Here is a 24,284-nt window from a genome sequence, read left to right on the forward strand (position 1 = left end):
AAGTAATTGTGGATTTTAAAAATTTTAATGTTGATGTATTTATGCATATATTGATACATGGAGTCTTGGTGAGTGTAAGCTACATTTCTTTGGGAGACAAAGGAATGCATCAATGTCAGTGCAGAGGAAACAACAGAATTATTCCTGTAGGTTGAAACTGAAGAGAGTTATTCCAGGCAGAGTACAGTCTTGATAATTTTTGTTTGAAGACGCAGTCAGTACAACAGGGAATCACTCAAGAAATTCATGTGACTGTAGCAAAAGGGAAATGTGTTGTCCAGGATTTATGAAGAGAGAAAAATCTGAAAAGCTGAAATACAAGGCTTACTTAGAAGTGGACAGCACATTTTCACTCTTGTTTAGTAATGAAACAAGTTTGTAATATCTATCCCTTATTGGAGGAAATGAACTTTACATCCTTGTTTTGCATTTTTTTGATAAATTTGACCTCAGAGATGATTGCTCACTTCTATCCTTTGTTTTGTATTAATTAGAATTTAAAATTAAACTAGTGCTGTATAGCCAGGTGTGATTGATTCCTTTGAAGAGAGAGACTCAGTCTCTCTGGAGGTTTTGTTTTGGATGTCAGTCAGTGAACATCTGTTCAGTTATTGAAATTATGTCCTTGAGGTCCTGATTGTGGTCAGTGAGGTAGGTGGTCCTTTAGACACAAAACACACTAAAAAGGGATAAAATACAGAAAGATTGCTGTCCTTGGCAAATATTTTATAAAACTTCTGGTATTTGAAGAGAGGAGGGCTTGTAACATGGACTTGGTTAGGGAGGATTTTTAAGTATTAGGGCAAGACTGCTGTGTAACAGCACAAGCACTTAACAGGACTTTTGAGTTGTAAATAGCTTTATCCATGCATAGCCATGTTACTTCAGCAGCAACATAGATGCTATTATGCAATTTAACTTAGCTGCTAAAAACCATAGTATTTTAATAAGGATTTTCCAAATGTAGATTTGTACCCTGAAGTGGAATACTTCAGGGTAAAGTGTTTTGAGAATGTCATCATTTTAGAATAAGTGTTTGTGCCAGCCTACATATAGATAGTTAGAGCTGTTTAATAATCGCCTTCTTCCATGTGCCTTCTTGGCACTAAAGAACAGCGTGGTTAACCCTCATTAAAAAAAATAGATGAATTTCTTATTAAAATTAAAGACCTTTTTTAATCATTCCACTTCATGCTGTTTAGAAAAATGTTCAATTATTAAAGGCTGGTGAAATTTAATGGACTAGGAAGACACTGTGCTTCACTAAATTATATGAAGTGCCATGGTTTCTCTTGATACAAAAATTATTCACCTTGTATTTCTCAAAGTATCTAAGCTTTCATCTTATTTCTGGATATCAATTTAAATCTTAAATTTAACCATTAGATTTGAAAGCAAAAATCCTTTTCTGTGAAGTGTTCATAAAAATAATGGTGAGTACTTTCGCAAGTCTAAGTCTTGAAACTTCACCATGCTTCTTGTGAAGTACTAGTGCACTGTACTTCATTATTTATAAAAAGTAGGAAACATAAAGTGTAGAGATCTCAATAAACCAAAATGAGTAAAAGGCAGGTGTTAGAGATGGTTGCAACTGGGTATGTGTTGTTGCCCACAGACATATTCCAAGAGCTCCAAGTGTGGGCCAGTTGCACTTGTAAGCCCTGTGAGCAAATAAAATATGTGGGGCCCATGATGAGTCTTAAGTGGCATTATTGCTTTGCTATTATATTTTGTTAGTGCACTGCTTCACCTTAATTTTGACTATAAATACTGAGTCGTTGTTTATTTTAATCTGAGGCTTAAATTGGAAAAAATAAAAGTTACTTTCAGAAAAGCCAAATTAAATAGTTGTTGGGTCATGAATTTTACTTATGTGGTTTCAGTTTACAGGATTAACCTGCTTTTTCATATGGATAGGTTTTGTCACACAATGCTTACTGCAGGTATGTATAGAAAAGGGTCTCTGAGCTGTCTGATTTTCATCATGCTCTGGATGCGTATTTGCTGGTGTTTTAGTTTGGGTAAGGAAATGAAGTATTGAAGAGAACCTCACAGTCATTCCAGATTACTGTGATTTGGTTCATACTATGGTCATTTGGTTAATACAGACTTTGTTTTAGAAATTTTCCCCTATTCATAGAGAGCTCTTCATAGTAAACTTTTCATGAAAACTTAGCTGTTTGAACTTAGGGTACTAAGTTTTTCTTTCCACTGTGTTTAGTTTAACAAATAGAAACTATTTGTGAGGAAAGATGGTGTAGGTGTGCTGTTCCTAAAATTGATGTACTTCCTTTTAGGTTTCAGGATGTACTGATTTCAACAGGTTTGATGTGTTTACACATCTCAGGAAATCTGTGCTGTGTTTTATTTTTGCATGTGACATATCTGTAGGTATACAACTTCTGTTATTTACTCAGTTGTTTTCATATATAGAGACAGGAAGTTTAGCTTCTTCCGATGCATCACTTTAAAAATAATTTCTGTGCAAGTTCCAGTCATTTTGATATGACCTTTACTGTATCTTGAAGTGAAAAGCTAGGGAATGCTACAACAATGTTGATTTTTGATAGGAGTTAACCTTTTTTCAAGTTAGCAGTGGGGTAAGAAAGCTGCTGAGAGACAAGTTTAATTGTAAAGGGAAAAACAGTTTTTGCAGAATAGAGAATTAACAAGCAAAACAAATTACAGCCATTAGCTTCCAGGCATTAGCTTCATTTCTGTATCATGTGTGTATATGCTGAAAATGAAAGTTTTATGTGCATTTACGTGAAATTTTCCAGAAAAACACTTACATGCAAATGTATTTTTTTAATGGATGAGAAGGATTTTTTCTTTAAATTGAAGATTATCATTAGAAAGATCCAAGAGAGAGGTTTGGGTGTTTTGTCTTTCTACAGAATAGATCTCTGTAGTAGCAGACTCATACCACAGCTATGTAGCTATGTCTTTGTAAGAACCATGACTATGCAGTCCTGGTTTGTAAAGAAATTCAGTGGCTCTACCCAGGAGGACTTTTCTCAAGAGTTCTGTTGGTAAAGACATGCTACATTTTCATTCTAAAAGACATAAGTGTCCTTTAAACAAAACATAAATCATTGACAGAATTCACATCATAACATTTCTGTAACTAGAGCCAGATGAGTTGTTTTGGTTAAAATTACTGAGTTGGATTTTTCTTTTAATTGTATTTAATTTGTGTTTAAAATTAATGTGGTCATCCATTTGATATTTTTGTTCAGATTGCATAGGAAAAAAATTGTTTGAATGTAGTAAAAATGATTTGCATAATGCTTTGCTAATGGAAATGGTGCATTTTCTTTAAGATCAGTTAAAGCTTTTTGTAACAGTGCTCACCTTGCAATGTTTTTTCATTCCTTTTTCCTACCATTCATCCGTGAACATAGATCAACATTTTCAAATTCCAGTCCATGGTTACTCTGACCCAATTTTGTCAGAAGAATATATTCTGAAATATTTATACCTATTTCACTGACTATTCATGAGTTAATGCTTTTCTCTCACACTGAGGAAAAAGTTTTAGAAAGAGAGAAGTGATTGCCAGTAGTGCTGCTCTTGGGTTATGCTGACCTCATCACATGCAGGAGACCTGCAAGCCTGTTTTTCACTTGTGCTTTGATGTTACAGCTTGAGCTTTGTAAATATTCTATCTGCTTTCTTAGGAAAAAATTGCCATCTGAATAATACGCTTAGTTTCAGAGCAAATGGGTTCTTAAATATTAGCAATTAATACTCTTTTCAGACATTCATTTCTAAGTAATTGAACTTGTTGCAATTTTGTTTCTTCAGTTTTAGACGCTCAATTGTAGACCTCGTGTAAGTCTGCTCTTGAATAGAGCTGGTGTTCTGCTTTATCATAGTTTATCATTTCTCTTCACTGCTTCTGACAGCATTTATCCATTTTTTTCCTGCTGTGCCAGCTTTCATGTTTCTTGGAATCTGCTTGCTAAAATGACAGAATGTTTAATCGACAAACAAAAAAGCAATGCTTTTCTGGTGGTTTAACAAAGTGAGTCAGCTCAGTAAGGATTCAGCATGAAGGAGGATTTGCAGCTGTACATCTGGGACCAGAGCAAGAGGAGGCTGAGTGGGAGAGCCCCCAGAGGTAGCCCAAGGGAGGAGGTGGATGCTTACAGAGCTGGGGTGTGGAGGGAAGCAGAGAGGCGTGGGACGCACATCGTTAGGATGTGACTGAGCAGTAGGTTCTGTGCCAGAAGCTTGGTGCTTACAAGTACCACCTGTATGGCAGCCACTGAGCACTGCCATTTACACACTTCTGCTAGGTATGAAGGATGACAGGACAGATTAATATAAAAAGCCTTTTGCCATAAACTTCACGCAGTAAATTTTAGTTATATGGGAAGTTAACCGGTATTTTTGTAGCATAGAAATGTAGGATCATAGATATAACCACGTACTTCCTAAAATGAAGTGGTCTAATTTTTTGCTGGTAGCCTGAAGTAAAAATTACCTAAATGTTTTGTATTGTCTGATTGCTTCCTTCAGATTTTGCTAAACAAAATGCTTTTTCCTTTTTATCTGCCAAAGAATGCTATCTAAAGGTAATAGTATGTGGAGCTGAGGGATAGAGACTGATCAGAGAAAAAATGTTTGGTAACTTATTTAGTTGTGGAAATGAAACTTCTGAACTGATTAAAATATGTTTTAGTTGAAGTAGATCCTTGTTCATTTTTGTGCACTTCCAAATGCAGCTGTCTTGGAGAAACATAATTTTAAAATAAGATTAAAAAAAAGTTTTGATATTGTTTCTTAATTGCAATTTCTTAAATTTCTCTGTTTTCACTTTCAACTAGTGTGTTTATTTGGAATGTTATTCTTCTAATTCCAGATTTTCTTTGGTGCTTCTGCTTTATGTGTGTTTGATTGTCAGGTACTAGTTGTTCTTTAACCTTTGTTGAAACTTCCATTATATTACTGCAGCTAAGTAGGTATTTCAAAAGAGACCAAAAAATTATTAGTAACAGTTTTCATTTTTATATTAACTTCATTCAAGTATTACAAAATATACACTTGCAAAAATAGGTGGAAGAAATTACAGGGTTCTAATAAATAATTGGTAGTTTTACTTCTGTCATTAATTTGTGACTTTTTGCTTTTTCAGTACTTCATAGGTCTTTCATATTAGTTATATATTAATTTTTTTAATAATATCTGCCAGTGAGTGTTGTAGGTTACGGGAGAAAAATGCACAGAAGAAACATGTTGCCAAGTAGATTAATGAACCCTTATTGATGGTGGATTTATGTACAAAGTATTTTTAAATGAAAAAGCAGAAATAACCTCCATTTTTTAAATCAGACTTAAAAAAAAATTGTATTTACTTTTTGTCTTAGATGATTTTCAGTATCTTATAAGAAATAACTAGAATATCTTGTAAAGATTTCAATACATAAAAAAATACCTTTATAGCTGCTCAGAGGGTCTAACCTTAGGAACTAAGCTCTAATGGCCCACAGGGAGAAGAAATCAAGTGTCATCAACGAGGTTGGTTGTCATAATCTGAGACCATGAAGTTCATATTTCTGTTCTCAAAATTAATCTTTGACTGTCACTTCAGTGACAAAAGTATGTGAACTAAATTCTCTGATCCCTCATCCATTTTTCATGTTCCTCTCCAAGGACTTAGTACCCTGAGATCAAAACTCCCATTTTAACAGATACACTAGTTCTCTGTTATGCCTAGATTTTAAATGAAAATTATAGCTTATACTTAGATGTCATGTGCTTCGGGAATAGAAATAGATGCTGTTAAAACTTTAGATTTCATTGAGTTCTATTTAACAATGTGAAGTATTTTTTTTTTCAGTAAAAGTCACTACTGTTGCTTTTTTTCAGTAAAACACTAGGCACCAATGTTGCATTCACAATGCATAAATGAAAACTACATTGAGAGTTTTTACATAACCCACCGTTCTTTCTATTTCTGGGAAAGTAAAATATCTATACATGTATCAGTCTTATTTGGGCTCATAATAGAACAAAACATTAACTACTTTTATTTAAGTCTAAATTATTGATTTTGCTGCACAAAACAGTGGTATTTCTTGCTCTCACATAGCTACAAAGTGTTAAAGTGCCTGTCCAGAGAAGCAAATCTAAAATTTATCAGTATACAATTATTTGATGAACCTTTATTACAGGGATATTCATTATCAGATTTTTGAGGCTGCATTCTCTGTGTTTAAAACCTACAAAGAGTCCTAGGAAGGTCAGCTGACATAGTGTTCCCCAGGTAGCACACTTTTGGACTATAAGTTTGATCTTGACTGTAGCTGCTCTTCATAATCCTTTACTCATAAGAAAGTGACCTCTATTACTCATAGAGAAGCCCAATTAAGATCAAAGGAGTAAACAAGCCATAAAATGCACATACTGTTTCCAGCTGTTCTTTCTCTAATTCATGAATGTGTCTCATTGAAAAGTTATTCAAAGAGAAAATAAGCCCTTAGCATTGCAGCAGATATGGGATTTGTACCTTCTTATCTCAGATGAGGAGACTGCTACATCCTGCTTTCAAAGAAAGGAGGTGAATTCAACGGAGGGAATTGAATTATTTCATCCGCTCTGTTGTATTCACATTGGTCACTGTATTATTTCCATTATCAGATTAAAAGCAATACAAGAGGTGCCTATTTTTGTAAGTGCTGCTCTAGCCAACAAAAAGCTTTGGAGATCTTCACTTGGACTATATTACAATACATTAAGCAGCTGTACACGGTACTGCTTTTACCTTTCAGTAGCAGTGAGAACAGGAAAACACTGTAGTGATCCATGTGTGTTCTGCCAGGCTGTGCAGTTGTTCGTATATGAAGATGTCTGGTTTATGAAAGACACTTCCTGTGAGCAAACTCACAGGCTGCTGAATGCAGTCATTAGTCTGGTACAAGGATCTCAAAGGTAGCAAAGGAAGCCTGAAAATACTATGTAGATAAAAAGGGCTTCCTTTGTTTTTCCTTTGGGTAGCCTCTTACAAAGACCTTTTCACTATGTCTGCCCTGTAATATTTATGGCAATGGTTCTGGGCTCACAGAAGCATGAATAAATGCACTGTTAATGGATGCCAGACTGCACTGTGAAATCAAGTTTTCAGTTTCCAGTATGAACTTGGCCACCTTTAAGGGTACGTGACCTCTTACAGACATGTAGCACCTCATGCAATAGTTTTTTTCATTATTTATTTATAGACATGGAAGAAGCAAAATGAATCTACAGTCTAGATAAGTGCATTGTAGAAAAACTGCTTAGAGGGCTTTTTTGAGAGAGCAACACTCTCCAGAATTTTGGAAGATAAGCTTAGTGTGGAGTCACGTTTTTATGATCAAATCAGGTGATACATGCTTTTCTATCTTGAGCTATTAATGTCAAGTAATCTAAATTAATTATAACTTAAAGTTTGCCTAGCAATTTTGTCTTAGCTATTTGAAACATGTACAATCTATATGCTTGATTCTCAGGGCATACCTGATGCTGGAAGCTTGAGGAAGCAATTTGATATACTATAACCAATCAAATATTACTCAATCTGAGTGAGAAGCATTTTATTACACCTACTAAATTCAACTTCTCTAATTGTAGAAAAATCATACAAGAAGACACATTCAGATGAAAAGATTTAAATAATAATGTAATCTTTCTCTTTGTACTTAACATTATCAAATACATTGGATTATGCTTTCTCTATATAGTCAGTGAACCTAGTGAGTGTACCTAGCATGTATGTATAGTTCTCTCCAGCTGACATTCACATTTTCATGTTCATTTACAGCAGTATTGTACAGATATAACATTTCTCATTATATCAAAGTGATGAGAGTCCAGGCATGAAACTGGCTCTTTCCTAGAGATCTCATTCATCTGGTAACCATGTTCACTTTTACATCTTTTCATCAAAGATACTTCCCTTATATCACTGAAGCAATAAAGTCTTTTTTAAATGCACATTTACTGAACATGGCATTACTGAATTAAATTACTGGTGCTAATTAACATAGTGAACTGTACTTTAGTTTTCTTCCGTGAATTCTGTGATAATTAAAAATAGATTTGCCATTTTTATTCAGAACAAAAAATGTGGAGCAAGTTCTTTGAGTATTTGTTTTGGGGTACTGTACACCACCACCACCTCCAACAGCTCCTGGGGATTCCCTCTGCTCATCCCAGAGGCCCTGGGATCTGTCCAGCTTGGGCTGATGGATGTGGCTGTTGCTTTCCCATTTGCAGGTTCAAGCAATAGTGAGGATATATCTGACTTTACACTAGTCTGGTGATTTCTATCTTATTTTTATTATCTGACTTAGAAAGTCTCTCAGTGAAACTCGGACATGATAAACACAAAGATTGCTCATTAATTCAGTAGGTGGCATTTTCCAAAGTTTACTAGTGTGCATTTTGACAGTCATAGAAAGAGAGCTTGTTTCTAAGATGATCAATTGCCAAGTAGGTTTTTATTCTTCTGAACTTCATAAATCCAAGTGAGGATGATAATATTTTTAAAAGAATATTTTAAATTAGGACAATTTTCAGCCTCTATTGTCTTTATTTTATAGAACCAGAGAGATGCATGGCTTTTCAGTACTTAAGGGTGTTTTTTGGTATGTTTACTTTTCTTTACCTTTTTTTGGTTTAGGTTCAGTACTCGTAAATTAATAATCATGGCTGTTGTGCTACTATACAGTGTAATAAAAAAAAGAGTTCTAAAAGCACAACAATCTATTGATCACTAAGTACAATAGTGTGACAACCCATTGTACCATACTTCCTGCTGACATTAGTCCAGAATATTTCCCCACTACAGTCTTTGAGAGCATAGGAGGAGTTAAGTTTTAGTTTCAAATATATCTAGAAATATGTGACCTTTCCAAATTCTGCTTTTTCTCTTATCCCTCCAATGGTTGCTAATTCTTAGTTCTGAGTCATCCATCAAAACCAGCCTTGCAGTATGTCTAGTTTCTTCAGTGACTCATCATGGATTCGATGTAAGGTAAGGAAGCTGCAGCCAGCAGGTTAGAACAGCTCACCTCTCAAAACCAAAGATGAATAAAATACAAGTGAGCTTTGACAATTCAAGTATATTTTTAACTGGATTTTCAGAGAACTCTTGAAACCCCCATATGTAATATGAAATTTAATTACTGCAGTAGTTAAACTGACCTGAATGGACTTTAATTTTTTACTTATAGATCTCTGGTTGATTTTTTTCCCCCCCTGTGTGGTGTGGAATCCAGTGGTGACACTACATAGTCTCATGTTGCTTTCATCACTTTTTTTAAGAGTCCCAGAGAGGTAGCACATAGGACCCATGGTTGAAAATCCTGAATACAAAGTTCTCTGAGTAAGAAATTAGGAATGGATAAAACTGTGTTTAGTTGAATTGAAACTCAGTCTTGAAATTTCTTTTTTGCTTTCTTAAGTTTAAGTTTTGTTTTTATATGTATCATTTGATTGACATATTATTCTTGTCTTCATATTGTCACTTTTTTGTTAATGAATTGAACTTTTGCTATATTCTGAATATTTTCTAGTCATTGTGACAAGGTACTTTCCCCTGAGTGGGCTCAGATACCTTACTGCAGTTTCCTGTTGTATTCTCAAACTTAAGAATCTGTAGAAGTTTATGTAGGAAATACTCATTTCATTGTCATTTCTGTGTCTTTGAAAACACATACGAAAATGTATTGTGGAAGGATAATAGACATCAGGGAACTGCTTTTCCTATAAATCTCTTCATGGTATTATTGGACAGTTATTTTGTTCCTGTGAGTAATTTGAATCCCATCCCTTGAAAATTTAAAGGTACTTAATGGGAATGCAATACTCTAGAAGATTTTGTGGTTTGAAGTGTATTTATTTATTATGGTTATCAATTTATTTATTTATTCACTTCTGAAATAATTAAAAGCATATATGTGCTGTTTAAACTCAATTTTGAAAAATTTATAACCATTAGTAGAACACCTGCATTTTGTATTTGCACTTAGCAAAGGCAAGATGTGTGATGTGAAAAAGGCAAGTAAAATTTGCTCCTCCCTTTGAGAGCTGTGGGTTGTTGTAGAGTGGAGCTGTTTTAAAGTTGAGCTCCATTGGTTTATTTTTTAGAATCTGAGTGGTTAATTAACTAGGCTGTCATTCATTCAAACCTTTTCTCTTTCTTTTCTTCTGCAGTAGGCAAAACCTTTTGAGTGATTTTGAAATGATAACTGAAGTATCAGGCTTCAGCAGGAACACGTTATTTGTGGTTGCAGGACTGGCAACAAATACTGGTGTTAGCATTTGTATGATCTTAGATCTTAAGGTGCTTTAGAAAGAACTGTTTAAACCTGTAAATAGGCTGTATTTGACAAATATGAGAACTGGCACTGTAGTACCACAGATTTCTTGGTTACAACAGAGAGAGATTTTTCACTTCCATCATGTCCCAGTATATTCCTTCACAGTTAAGAAAATTGTTCCTGGTTTTGGGCTTACCTTTAGAAATGCTAACTGAAACCTGTGGATAAAACTTCCTCTGGACCATCTAAAGGGAGTTGAAGACTGAACGTGTTAGGCTAAGAGTAGAGGCCTAAGTGACCTTGTTGTCATCCTAAAAATTTTATTGATTCTAATTCTTTTCTAGGCTCTGAAGCTTAAAAGCAAAATGAGCACAGGTATTTTACAAATGTTAAAGGTGCTGACCAAAAGCATAAGAGGTATTAAAATCCTGAATATATGCTTAGACAAAAGGTAATTTTTTTTAACCTGTGGGAAAACCCATGGACAGGAGCAGTATCTTGGTGGATGCTTTTTCTTATTCTGTGAAAACTATTATTCCTTCTTGCATATATATCATTAAGATTTGTAGCTGCTAAATATCTTTTAGCTATTCTAAGAACTTAAAATTGTCTGCTAATCCTTGCTCTCAGATTCCTAACTGATCAAAATTAATGCACCCAGTAAGGCAAGGTTGACTGAAAACATTAAAAAAGCTGTGTGTGTGTGTGTGTGGGGGGGGGGGGGGGGGGAAGGAAACAAAAAGAAAAAAAGGGAAGCATTTTGAAACTCCTGTAAACAAAAGAAAAATATTGCAACTTTTTGTTTTGAAATACATATTCAGAATTAAACACTGAGAATAATGTGTGATAAATGTCATGGGTATTTCTGAGCACAGTGAAATAGCAATGCAATTTGAAAAGGCAGAGCAGAGAATAGAAAATATTTTCTGCATGATTCACAGATCAGTTCCTGCTAAAGTAAAAAATTAATTGATTAGCACCTGCTTATTATATTTCATGTAGACTGGAGGGACTTAAAATACCACAGTCATTACCAGAAATCTGGAAGAATAGATTTAAACAAGGTTAAAAGATTAAAAAAAACCCTGTAAACAGGGCTAGAACAGAACAGAGTGGTGGATGAATGAATAGGTGGTGAAGGCCTTAGCATGACATTAAAATAAATATAATGATGTAATGTCCTTGGGGCCAGAGTTGTGCAAGCCATTTTTTTAATCTCTGTAGAACTAGATTGTAGAAAAAACAGTACAAATAAAAACATCAGCAAACAATATATCTAGTGAATAGCTGGGATACAGATGATTTTTCAGTTTAGCCAACATTACCAGATATGTCACAGTCTTCTATATCTGAAAACTTGAATTTTGATACTGCTATGATGCTATTTAACAGTATGTCAATAGTGTGATGGAAAATAAAATCTTCAAATTAATATTTCAAAATCAACATTAAAATGCACATTTAAGTTTTCTACTCTTTGAATACAGAAGATCATTAAATAAAAATCAATACTTCTACATTTTCAGAGGCGAAACATTGTGTGTCAGTGGTAAATACATAGCCCAGATGGTATTTGTCATCCAGAAAGCTGTAATTCTCCATTCTGCACCAGCAATTCTTGTTTCTTAATTTGTGGGAGAGCTGAAGGTCTTGTAACTTCCATACAAGGAGAACTGCATAAGAAGGCTACAGGATTTGTTGCTAAGGGGCATTGTAAGCTATAGAATGTAGAATGTTTAAGACAAAAGCACAAGAGCAGAGGTTAGCATGAGGAGTACTGGTGTTTTCAGTTGAGCTAACCCAATCTTTATTTACTTATGATAAATCTGTTAGAAAATTCCTCAAGGTACGTAATATAAAAGATGAGCAGAAGCTTTTATGTGGCTACAATTTACTTTTAACATGGCACAAAGAATTGTAGATAGTAAGTAATTATTTTTTTCTTTTCACTTTGCAGAAGAACTCTTAATTTCTTTTAATACAGGTTTTGAAACTTTGCCTTGACCATTGCTCTGTAGCAATGGGAAAATTCCACAGTAGGTAATCATAAAAAGCACAATTTTGTAAATTTTGGACCAAGAATGTATTAGCTTTTTAAGTATTTGATAAGGTAAATCCAGTATGCTGTTTGCTTGTATTTTTTACCACAAGTCAAGATTTACCAATCTGCTGTTAATTTTAATTTGATGTTCAGAATTCTCTGATAAGTCAATCCACTACTGTCTTTGGAGGGGTATGAGTAACTTGCACACACAAAGAAATGCTTTCCAGGCTCTTGCACTCTTATAGAACTGGAGCTTTACAAGATTTACTATTTGCTAATTGTAATTCTTGTAATTTTATTAACATTTCAGAGGAAAATCCTCCTGTTTTCTAAAGCTACATTTCTTGTGTCATTAAAAAAAAAAAAAAATCTGGCAAGCTCATGTTAGTACTATGACTTCTCATATCTTGCAGAACCCCCCATAAATGCAAGAAAGCCAAGCCTCATACTCACTGTATCAAACTGCTTGAATATTTTTAGGCCTGCACATTTGTCTATAATTTATGAATACTTTTGAAAGATAGTCTCATAGACAGAGCATAATGTACCACCTACATGAATAGTGAATTGTGCTTTAGGGAAGGATAGTACTAGTTTGGATGTGATTATATTAAAAATAGTCAGAACAGCATCATAAAGAATATTTATTAATCATACTATTATGTTCTTCATTGTAAATGTTCTGTCAAAGAATAAGGAGTCAAAACTGTAGCGCTAAGAAGAATGTAGATTTTTTACTGTTTTGAAATTCTAATAATGTGAGGGGTGTCAAATTACATGTGTACTTACCATTCAAAATTAAGACTGGCTTTAAATGCTTAAACTTGAAGTTTGAATGTTCAACTGTCAAATATATTGTAAACTTCTATGTTTTGTCTACTATAGAATTGGAGGGAAGAGGGATAGCAAAAGAGTTTTCCAGTGTTTGTATGGCATGTAAGGACTGCAGATATGAGATTTTTTTTCCTCTAATTTTGTTAATTAGTGGTTATTACTGCACCTAAAAACTAGCAAGCTGGTTAAAATAAAGTATTTATTAAGTTTGTTCATTCGTTTTCTCTAGGATTACTGTTGTGGGAGTTTGGGCATTCTTCTTTTAAAAATAGATTTTTTTGTGGGTGGAGGTACAATATGCAATAAAGGGGACTTATTTTATTCCTGCATTTTCTGGACAAGTAAGCTGTGAAATGAATTTTGAAATTTTCAGACCAAATATTCTGCTTACAGAAAACAGTAGTAATCCTAGTGTAAATTTATGCAATGCAACTAATCTTAGGTACCTAAGAGCAGTTTATATCTAACTGCATGACAGTTAGATATGAAGTTCTCTTAGATGGAAAAATGAAAGAATAAATCTAATGCAATGATGTTGTCACCTCCTGGGTACCATACAGCACTGTTTACACAGGAGGTATAATGAACAATAATCTTAATAAAGAATAATTGGGAGGAACTTTTCTTATATAGGACAAGGTAAAGAACCTAGGTCAGTGAGTGCCAGTCTGCAACTTAGCAAAAGCTATTGACATGCAGTTTCTGTTATTCTTTCTTATATCTAGCGTGATATGAGGTATCTAAACAACAGTAGTACTTTTATTGTGTTTTTGAAACACATATTGTATTTAAACTTTGGGTTTGGAAACACTGTAAAAATTGGTCTTAGTGTGTACTTTAGGAAAAATTAAAACCTCCCTAATGAAGGGCAGAAGTTCTCTTGCCCATTATGGGATATATTTTTTAGCTACTCATATATCAAACCTTAGCAGGATAGGATGATGAATTATTTGCAATCTGTACAGTCGAAAGTATCAATGAAGGGTGCTGTTTCAGCTTTAGCCTCACTTCAGTATAAAACTAAACTGTTCGTCCAATCTCTCATTTTGCTTTTAAAGTGGTTGTGTGAGCTTAGAGGTACTGTCTGCCCCAAGGTGTCAAGGGGGTAATTTTGCTTACTAGAATGCAGAGGAGTGCATCCCTCTCTGCTCTTCCCATCCTTCAGTTCCCGTTCTCTGTGGCTGCCACACAGTGGTTCCTGTAAATAGACCGGGCAAACCAGGGATCTTTTGGGATTACTGTCTTTCATTCTGATTGAATGTTGTTCCTCTTGGAGTCTTTTCTTTTCATGATGTCTCTCCTGACAAGCCAGAATATAAGGGCACCTTGTGACAGCAAATGCAAATGGATTCCTCTTTTAAGTTCTACAGTTTGACGTTATGCAAATCTTTCTTTGTGCGTGGGAACCTTGCCATTTCTTCTTTTCTTCCAGTGTTGAATCTCAGCTTTGGTTCCTGATATGGACATGTGCTGGACTGACTTTAGTTGTTTGTATGGTGTTGGAGAAAGCAGTGTCTTCACAAAGAGCCAGACCGTTAGTTCCCTTGGACTGTCAGTCTGTGTGGATCACAAACTCTTCTGTGAAGCTACTTTTTCCCCTGTTGGATCTAGTCTTATCAAAATATATGAGCTCTCTCCCTTTTACCCAAAGGAGTTTCTGTCCCTACCCCTAGGAATAATCACAAAGTTAATGGATCTTGTGTATTTGTGCAGTAATTAAGCTTCATTTTTATTATTAAGTTATGCAGCAATATTTTCCTTTTTTTTCCCCAGCCTACTTGAATGATACTGTTCAAAAATCAGTATGTTCTGCGGATTTATAAACTTTGTCTAATATTGCAAGTTGGCTGCAGTGACATTTAAAAATCACTAAGTATGTTATAAATTAGTGGCATAAAAAAAAATGACACTAGAAAATGTCATAAAGCATCAGGAAAAATGTAAATATTTAAGGTGACTAGCTTAAACTTAATGAAAAGTTTAAGCTTACCTATGGGGAAATCAGTAACTTTAACCTTAAATATAATTTTATTGTTTATTCAGTAAAAAAAGTGAATACTGGAGGAGATGGGATTGCTGGTTATGAATACCAAGCTACTGTAGTTGACAGAAATATTGAATATTTTTTTTTCAGTGCATTTTAGCTTAATATTTTGCATTTTTGCAGCATTCCAAAAGCTATAGTAATGAAATAATTAATAAAAAATTACATATGAAAAATAGTGATAAACTTAAGAAAATGTGAGAAAAAATAGAAAAGGGAAATTTGCATTGGCTTGAAAGAACACAGCTACAGACTAAAAATAAATTTGTGAATTGCCTACTTTTCCTCCTTATTTTTCTTGCAGAAAGATAGCCAATTAAGAGAAGAATAGAGCTCTAAAGGTAAAAAACCCCGAGCTATTTACTTTAGTTTAGGGTTGGTTCTACTGAAGCAGACCCAAGGTCCATCTGGAGACACCTGAGCTAAGGTGTAATGTACTATACTATAAGCTACTCTCCCACATACTTTCTTGACCTGCAATAGTTTGTCTGAGGGACACATCTGAGCCAGATGTGCAATCTTTGTGTTTAGAAATAGTTGTCCTATATGCCTTCTTGCATGTTGTGCTGTCTGCACTATCTGGTGGCCTGGAGTCCCACAATCCAGCTTCAAGTTATAAAGATTTGCCACATTTTATCTGTTTTGAATCTGTTACCCGCTGGGTTCATTTGCTGCCTCTAGGTGGGAGGAGACAATGAGCAGTTAGTCCCCATCTCCCTTTTCATGCCTTTTCCTGTTTTCAGATCTTTCATGTTCTCTTGGTTCCCCTCCTTTGGCTTAAGGCACTAAATTGCTTCTGATCCAGAATCTGTTCTATGCCTTTTCTAATGTTGTTACATTTTTTGAGACTGGGCTTGGGAAACCAAGACTCCACACAGTATTCAAGGTAATACATGATAGTGATGCAATGATGTTCTATGTGCTGTTCACTCCTGCCTTTTTAAGAATTACACAGGGTTTGCTGCTTTGCACACTGTGTAGCACTGATTTTGATTTGGAATGGTGTTGGTTAGCTCTAAACTTTCTTTGAGAATTACTGCCTGTTGCATTTTCAGTATTGAGCTTCATTTGCCATTTTAAAATCTGATTTCTTAGTCTTACGGAGTTCTTATGTTCTTCACAGCCTGCCTTCATCTGCACTAACACATGGTATCATCAGCAAATTTTGTTACTTCATTTTCTCCTCTTCTCTTCTGTTTTAATTGAGGGAAGAGATTAAACAGCTAGAGCCCCAGAGAATTGCACAGGTTGTTTCTTTTGATGTGAAAATTGGCAATTGACTCTTTTCTTCCTACTTTAAGGTAATTATTTATTCATACAAAGCCTCCTCTTTTTTGGTGCTCTGAAGTCTTGGATGGGAAAGGGAGTGGGATGTCAGTGAGAACTTTTGGAAGTGCATGTAAATTGTATGAACTAGATCCTGCTTATGTGCATGATATTTTGGCTCTTTCAAGAAGTTGTCTTAGATCACAAGCAGAACTCCACATGCCATGTTGACTCTTCCCCAAAACACTGTATTTATCTGCATAGCCATTAAATTTCTGATAGTTTCTACTCTGCCCATCAAACACATTGAGCTGGTATTGCATAGTCTTCCGCAGTTTCCCTTTCACTGTTCCCAGTATCCTTGAGCTGTCATTTGGGTCTTTAAAGCTTTAAAGGCATTCCTGTTCCTTCTGTCATATTTCTTAGTCACCTGGCATCATAAAGAAGTAAGTGTACTACTGTTTGTTTTTCTAAACCTCTTTTGGTATAAATTTATTTGTTTGGTTTTCCTGACTCTTGTTAGCCTCTGCATTAGAGGCATTCCTTGGGGATTTTTTTGTGTGTAGTTCTGCAGTTTTTTCTTTTTTAATCATTGTGTATTTTGGTACTTGTTGGCTTCACCCTGCTTCTCCTTTGAAAAAAAATTGGTATCTGCCTTTGATTTCAATAAGCTGCAGTTCCTTTATGTGTTAAATTAGTTCTGTTCTTCCTGAACAGACACTCTTTGTTTCAGAACCAGCATTGATTTCAAAAGATCCTTCCTTCTCACTCCTTTCTCTGTGGCACATTTTAAATTTTGAAGGCATCATTTAGCCTTGGTCAGATAATCCTGCTGTTTGGTCAGATGTTTTTATTTTAAAATGTGATTAGTAGTGTTGCATAGTTATGACAAAGAATATTGTTCTTTATGAATCTGATTACAAATATCCTGTATAGTTTGCAGTGCAGGCTACGAATATCCTTGCTATCAGTCTTCTATGGAGATAAGCTGAAAGAGTTGGGGGATTTCAGCCTGAGGAAGAGAAGACTCTGGGGAAACCTTATAGCACCGTTCAGTAGCCAATGGGGGCTAAAAAAGAGATAATGATTAAAAAGTGGATTTAGAGTATAATATTTGCACTTGCAGCTCTTCTTTACAGCCATGGCAATCTTAGAAGGATCATATTAATTCCTTGCTATTCTCATCCTCAAATTTCATCTCTTAAGACTACAGAGTATTTTTCCTCTGTCTTCAGTAATGTTTTTTATGATTGAGAGAGGTTTTAAATTAACAAAATCATTCCACTAATAGCATTTTTCCTGCTGAAAACTGATTTTCTTCATTTTTTTTTCTATTTTTAGACTTTAAATTTCACAAATGAGAGAATATTTGCTATAGATTACAAGTAAGATGTGTCTTGATTCTGCTATCCAATGAATAATTATAGGAAAAGATAATGGGGTAATGAAAAATAGAAAGATACCTTTTATTTAAATAAATTGATTTAGGTTTATGATATATATTTGAGTGGTAGGAAAGCAAAGTAGTTTAGTTCTGCTATTTTCATAATAATTTCACATTTTAAACAATGAATAGTGTTGTTTAATATTTGCTCATCATGACTGTTACTAAAGACCATGTATAAGGTTTACTTGAACACATTATTCTCAGCTATTCTGTATTTGAAGGCCAAATGATACTTGTAGGTAACATAAAATTATTCTCAAGAAAAAAAATGCTTTTTTATGTTGAAAGTAACTCAAGAGTTATTGCAAGTGGTTTGATTACTATTCATGGAATAAAAGGTTATTTTCAGGGTAAAAGAACTTGTGAAAAGATAATTGGTTAGACTAACATTCTCATTGACATAATTTGCATTAAATATGCTACTGTGAATTGTAGTTATGCTTTTCCATTTGAAATGCATGCTTTGTTAGCTTACATAAAGAGCCTAGTTAAACTACAGTTTAAGTCATACTCTTTAATTCAGCAATACAGTATCAAACTGAGGATCCATGATTGCCAACTTTGTGAGTGTGGACAGTCATAAACCAGTTCTTGACCCAGTGGATTTTTCAGATGAAGTAGGTTGATTTAATTACTTTGCATCTGATCATTCTCAGATACTGAAAGCATTTAACTAATCATTTAGTTTAATTTTACTCTTTTATAAGAGTAGAGAAACCTATTTCCTCCTTGAAGCAGCATGAGCAATAACTAGAGCAGTTTTGGGAATATGGGAAGAAAGTACTTCTGCCCTTATTCTAGTAGTTGGAAGACTTTGAGGACCATTTTGGTTTTGGTAGGACTTCTTTGCAAATGTAACTAAATAGAGCCTTTAAAATATGAGCTGTTAAAACATTAATTTTCACATTTTCAAACCAATTTTAAAATCAGGAGACTAATATCTTTATTTCTTTGGTTTTCAGAATTAGTTCTTATGTATTAGTTCTTATGTATTAGCAGTACTCTAGATATTTTGAAACAGAGGCATTTATTTCCTCTTGTGCAATGAATGGGGAGGTGCCTTTGTCAGTAGTGAGACAGCTGTGAGTGCTCAAGTTAAGTGTTTACATGTGCAGATAGATGCATAAAGATATAGGGTCTTATTTTTCCACACTGCTGAGCATCCCTAGAAAAAGTGTGGAACCTGGTGTTTTTATTGTATGAACAAACATTTGTAAAATTAGCCACTTTATTAGATATCTAATTGTTCATTTCAGTGCTTATTTTTAATAATTGGCACTTGTACTGTTTGATAATGGCTGTTTTCAACATAGTAATCTCTGGAGACACTGAAAGTAAACCAAAACATAGGCGATCAGGCAAGGTGGTATATCAACACAATTCTGCTGAGCCATGTTAAGATAAAGCAATTGAAAACAAAGAAATACTTATTAAAGCTGGGCATGGTAATGGCCTTAAATATTTATACAAATATTCAGCTGAGAAGGTCACTTTCTTGATGTACTGATTCTGAAAATTATTGTGGTGGGTGTGCCAGGTATTAAGTGTTACTAGCATATGAGTATATTTGCATACCCAATCACCATACATGAAATGCAATAAACTAGAAGTGCACTTTAGATATTAAAAAAACAAATTAAAATTCACAGCCAATAAATTTTAAATTCTACCTAAAGATGATTAGATCTGTTGTTTCTCAATATTTGGCAAAGAAATAGGCCAATTACTGTGCCATTTTGCTGTTTATTCCTTTTTTTTTTTTTTTTTTTTTGCAAAACAGAAGCTAGCTGATGCTTGCTGGATATTGAGTAAAACTGCTGGACGGTTGCACTCTCCTACATTTTGGGACAGGTAGACAATGTAGAACAAGTCATTTTGGGGAAAGCAGATTATATGTTCAGATTTTGTCTGCAGGATTAAGGGCACGGTTCAGGAATCATCAAAGGTATGAATGGCAGTTAGGATGTTTAGAGCCAAATGAAAGCTAGATGATCAATTGTTGATGAAGCCATTGAAAACTTGCTCTAGGGCATTCATTGTCTTTTTGAGAGAGCTGTAGCTTCTCAGCCAACTGCTGAAATAAATTACAGTGATTTACAGATGATCCCAGAATGAGTCACGTTGGAAGGGAACACAGTGGGTCATCTGGCCCAACCTCCCTGCTCAAGCAGGGTCATCCCAGAGCACATGGCACAGCATTGTGTCCAGTTGGTTCTTGAATATCACTAGTGAGGGAGACTCCACAACCTCCCTGGACAACCTATTCCAGTGCTCACAGGAAAGAAGTTCTTCTTCATGTTTTGGTGTAACTTCCTGTGCATCAGTTTTTACCCATTGCCTCTTGTCCTATTGCTTGGCACCACCAAGGAGAGCATCTTGACACCCTCCCTTCAGATGCTGACAGACAGTGATGAAATCCCCTTTCAGTCATCTCTTCTTGAGACTGAACAGGCCCAGCTCACTCAGCCTTTTTTCAAAAGAGAGACCCTCCAGACCTTTAACCAACTTAGTAGCTCTCTAATTCTCAGGATCACATTTCATCTCCTTCATTCTGCATGGCTTTTTTTTTTTTTTTTTTTTTTTTTTTAATCCTAAGAGAGCTCCTGCAAGTTATTTATCCCTAAATCACAGTCTAAGAAGAAACATCTTAGATTTCTCTTACTCCGTACCTTTGGCCATCATCTTGCAACCCGCGTCTTTCATGTTTCCTCTGTTACAGACCATACTTAATTTTTTTTGAGTTACTGGAGTTCTGCTATGGTTTTTTTTTTCAGTAAATAAATGTAGGTCTGTCTTTTATAACACAACATGGGGCTGCGATAGAAATATTGCTTTTCAGGCAAAAGGATATTCCACTATCCCTTATAGTAAGAAAAAGTTTCTACTGGCTTGAAGGAATGTAATAGGCTAAAAGATTTCGTAACTATATTTAACTTAATTAATCCTTTTTAAGGATTTGTTTTAATTCAGTCCTTTTTGCATACAAATTGGAATTTGGGGTTCAGTGCCTTTTTCTAATGATGTGCTGGAGGAGGGAGTAGTAGGAAGAGAGAGAATATAGCTATCAGACAATAGAAAGTCTTTATTTGGTTTGTACAAAGTGATTTAAAAGAATATTTACAATTTATTTTTAGAAATATTTCCATGTTGGTAAGAGAAAGTCTATCTACAGAACTTTCAAAGCTGTTCATAAGACATTCCCTCTGTGAATAGTTTATGTATTCCTAGTATGTTGTCCAAACTGGACCTTTGAATGAAAATCTTGCATATTGGCATGGTGCATAACACCTCATCATTCAGTTTTGTATTTGTTGTCCCTTTTTAGTGCTATTTTGCAATAAGTGTTTAAAAGTCCTATAGAAGTTAGGCACAAATAAGTTTAATATTGTGAATGCAAGCAGCATTAATAAGAGGTGAGATTTATTTCCTGAATTTACCTCTTTGTAGTTGGGAACTTCAGAGAAAATACTTTTATTATTTTTTTAAATAAATATATTTTTTGTTTCTTTCCCTTAGGAAATTCCTTTACACAGTTTCGATTTGCTGATGAGAAGGAATGGGATAAAGAAAGTATATGCCATAAGCAGGTAACAGAATTATCATTCAAATGATTTTATATAGATAATCACCTCAGACAGAATATCTAGGCAGCTGTGCCTTCAGCAACAAATTTTTAATACAACAATAGCACTCTTTATTCTGTATATTTTATCGACTTCTCTCTAATGCTAGAGGCTCTTGTGCTTCGGCCTCATCCTTTTGTTTTCTCCTGAAGACTAATCAAAACTACAGGCTCAGTTTTTAAGTTATGTTGGGAGGAAAGAACAAGAAAGCCCTTCAGTGAAGAGAAATAAGGGACTGTCTCTTTGCTTTACTGACACAGGAATTCAGCCTTCCTTTTTCAGCTGTATTCAAGAGAAAAGTGTTTAATAGAATGACTATAACAAAACCTGTAAGAGTATATTCATATATTGGATTGTGAAGCATTCCAGTTTCTTCAAATTAACAGTTCATATCCTCTGGTTGGAACTTCATGCCCTAAATAATTAGGATACCAACTAGATTTTTTTATGAATTCTTTATGCTTGAATAAAAAGGAGCTTAGCAGTAGAGGTGTCCTGTTTTTCTCTATCAGGATACCTTAAAGTGTCTCAATCTCTGCAGCGGTCTTCCTCGTCCAGTTCACCTAAATTTTTGAAAAATATATGCTTTTGTCTTCCAGACTTTTCTTAAAATTGCTGTTAAATTCTGCTTGAGTGTCTCTTGTAACATACACATATATTAAAATTTTAAAATTTTGCTATTTATTTTCTAAAATATTACAATAATTATTCCCTGGAAAGAGGTATTTAAAGGTACTTTAGGGTTGCAAAATCAAATTAAAGTGAGGAACTAAACCCAAATACAACATTTGTGTAAACCATCACCTGTTTCTTCAGTGGAACACAGGCTTCCAGTGACTATTTTTTTTTAACGGTTCTTCCATTCCTAGTGTGCAGGATGGTGTCAGTATCCCAAATATTAATTTCTTCATAATTTCCTCAGAGGCTTTTCATTATAGCATTTAGGTGATTAGAACACAATAATTAATTCCTGAATGGCTAAAGCCATTGTGAGCAGACTGAAGTTACATGTTGTCACCATTGCCCTTCCTTTGATTTCTTATTTTAATCCAGAATCCTGTCCCAGATGGTTTCATAGCATTATCTGATTTTTCACATTGTCTCTGATCTTCAGCTTGATATCTCATTTTTTTTATGACCCATCTTTCTTTTCCCAGGAAGGCAAATCTAAGTCTAATTTTCATCCTAGATACTCTTTGCCAAATTCCTGGCCATTGCCTCTTAACTCACCTGTTTCTAGTTCTTTGCCTGTCTATATTATGTACAGTATTAGAGAATTTTAAACTGAAATAAATTGTTTATGAGGAAACAGAATAAAGCAGACTAGTTCCAGAATTATTAGATATTTCTCATTCTCTGTCTTTTGTAGAAAGCAATGGCAAAGCATCAGTTTCAAATGTGGAATGGAAATGTTACAGTGACATCAACAATAACAGAATTTCAATTTATTAAGAGTACTGTCTTTCATTTTCACAAAAAGTAGATTTGCTCTATTGCATATTGATAAAATGCAATAAAAATCATGGTCTCATTCATACCATGGTCTGCAATTGAAAAAGCACAGTTATTAGTCATTTGGATTTTTCAATTAAAAAATGACAATTCCAGCAACAAAGTATGCCTCTACTATTTTTTTGAGCAAATAATGCTATGTGCCATGAAGTGTTCATAATCTATTATGTACTGCTTTGATCCCTTTGCGTTTTATTAGAACACCACTTCTAGAGAATTCTCTACTTAGATATCAAATTCCTTCTTCTATTATGTTATAGCTCAAAATACCCCTTTTCCTTTATCCTCAGCATTTTCTCCTCTTCCCTATCTCCACTTTTTTAGTTTCATTTGCAATGTTCATTCATGTTAATATTTTTGCATGTATACATAGCTCTTCCAAAATGCACTTAAATATTTGTTATTCAGTTATACCTTTTAGAATTTTTGTGTTACCAGATTCATACAATTTCCTTGTCTTTTGCAACTATGCAGAAGACACGTTAGATCCTTATCTGTCAAAATAACTTTATTTTCTGAACATCTAGTTCATTGCTGGGCAACAAGAATTATTTGCTAAAGACTTTGTGAGGTTACTTTCACCAGTCCAATCATCTTTGATGGTGATCACTAATCCATTGTAAAATGAAGTTCTCAGTACAGAAGAAAAATTCTTACATCATATATTTTTTCAGTCCTTTTATTCTCATTACTGGATACCAGACCCTGAATTTGGATAAAAGAATCTGTTAAATTGACTGCATTGTTTCTTTTAAAAATTTATTTTTATTTTGCAAATATACTGTCAGAATGCACTATGTCTTTGATGTTCATTCTTGCTTCATTTGCAGGTGTTAAAAGCCTGTTAAAAGGTGTTGATGAGCTTTTGGAAACAGTATGAATTTCTTTGACAAATCTCTTATGATATGTCCCAAAACCCTCCGGATTTATGAGTATTTATTTTAAATGTCTGTGCCAGTCTACATCATATTGAGAGGGACAAATTTTTGTCTCTTCAAGTGAGATTTGGAAGCAACTTCTCTACTTCCATGAAAATACAGACTGAGAGCATTAGACTGAACTTAAGCATTTTGTTGTCAGATTTTAAAATATGTGATGGATATCAGATTTATCTTTGCCAGTTTATCCATGGTGAATGTGTTCAGAATGTTCTGTTGTACTCTGAGCTTGAAGTCTGTTTTAAAACTACTGAAATCTGGTCTGTTCT

At 34.4% G+C, this 24,284-nt stretch overlaps 1 protein-coding gene across 2 annotated transcripts in view; it reads left to right on the forward strand.

The window, feature by feature from the left end:
• Window positions 1-24,284, forward strand: part of AVEN (apoptosis and caspase activation inhibitor) — an 83,870-nt gene that overhangs the window by 55,965 nt on the left and 3,621 nt on the right. For both annotated transcript variants that reach the window (XM_085580370.1, XM_021539239.4), the window contains exon 3: window positions 21,459-21,529. In XM_085580370.1, coding sequence (XP_085436496.1) covers window positions 21,459-21,529 — 71 coding nt within the window. The remainder of the gene's footprint in view (window positions 1-21,458; window positions 21,530-24,284) is intronic.

This window comes from Lonchura striata, chromosome 5, assembly GCF_050655825.1.
Source record: "Lonchura striata isolate lonStrDom1 chromosome 5, ASM5065582v1, whole genome shotgun sequence".
NCBI lineage: Eukaryota > Metazoa > Chordata > Aves > Passeriformes > Estrildidae > Lonchura > Lonchura striata.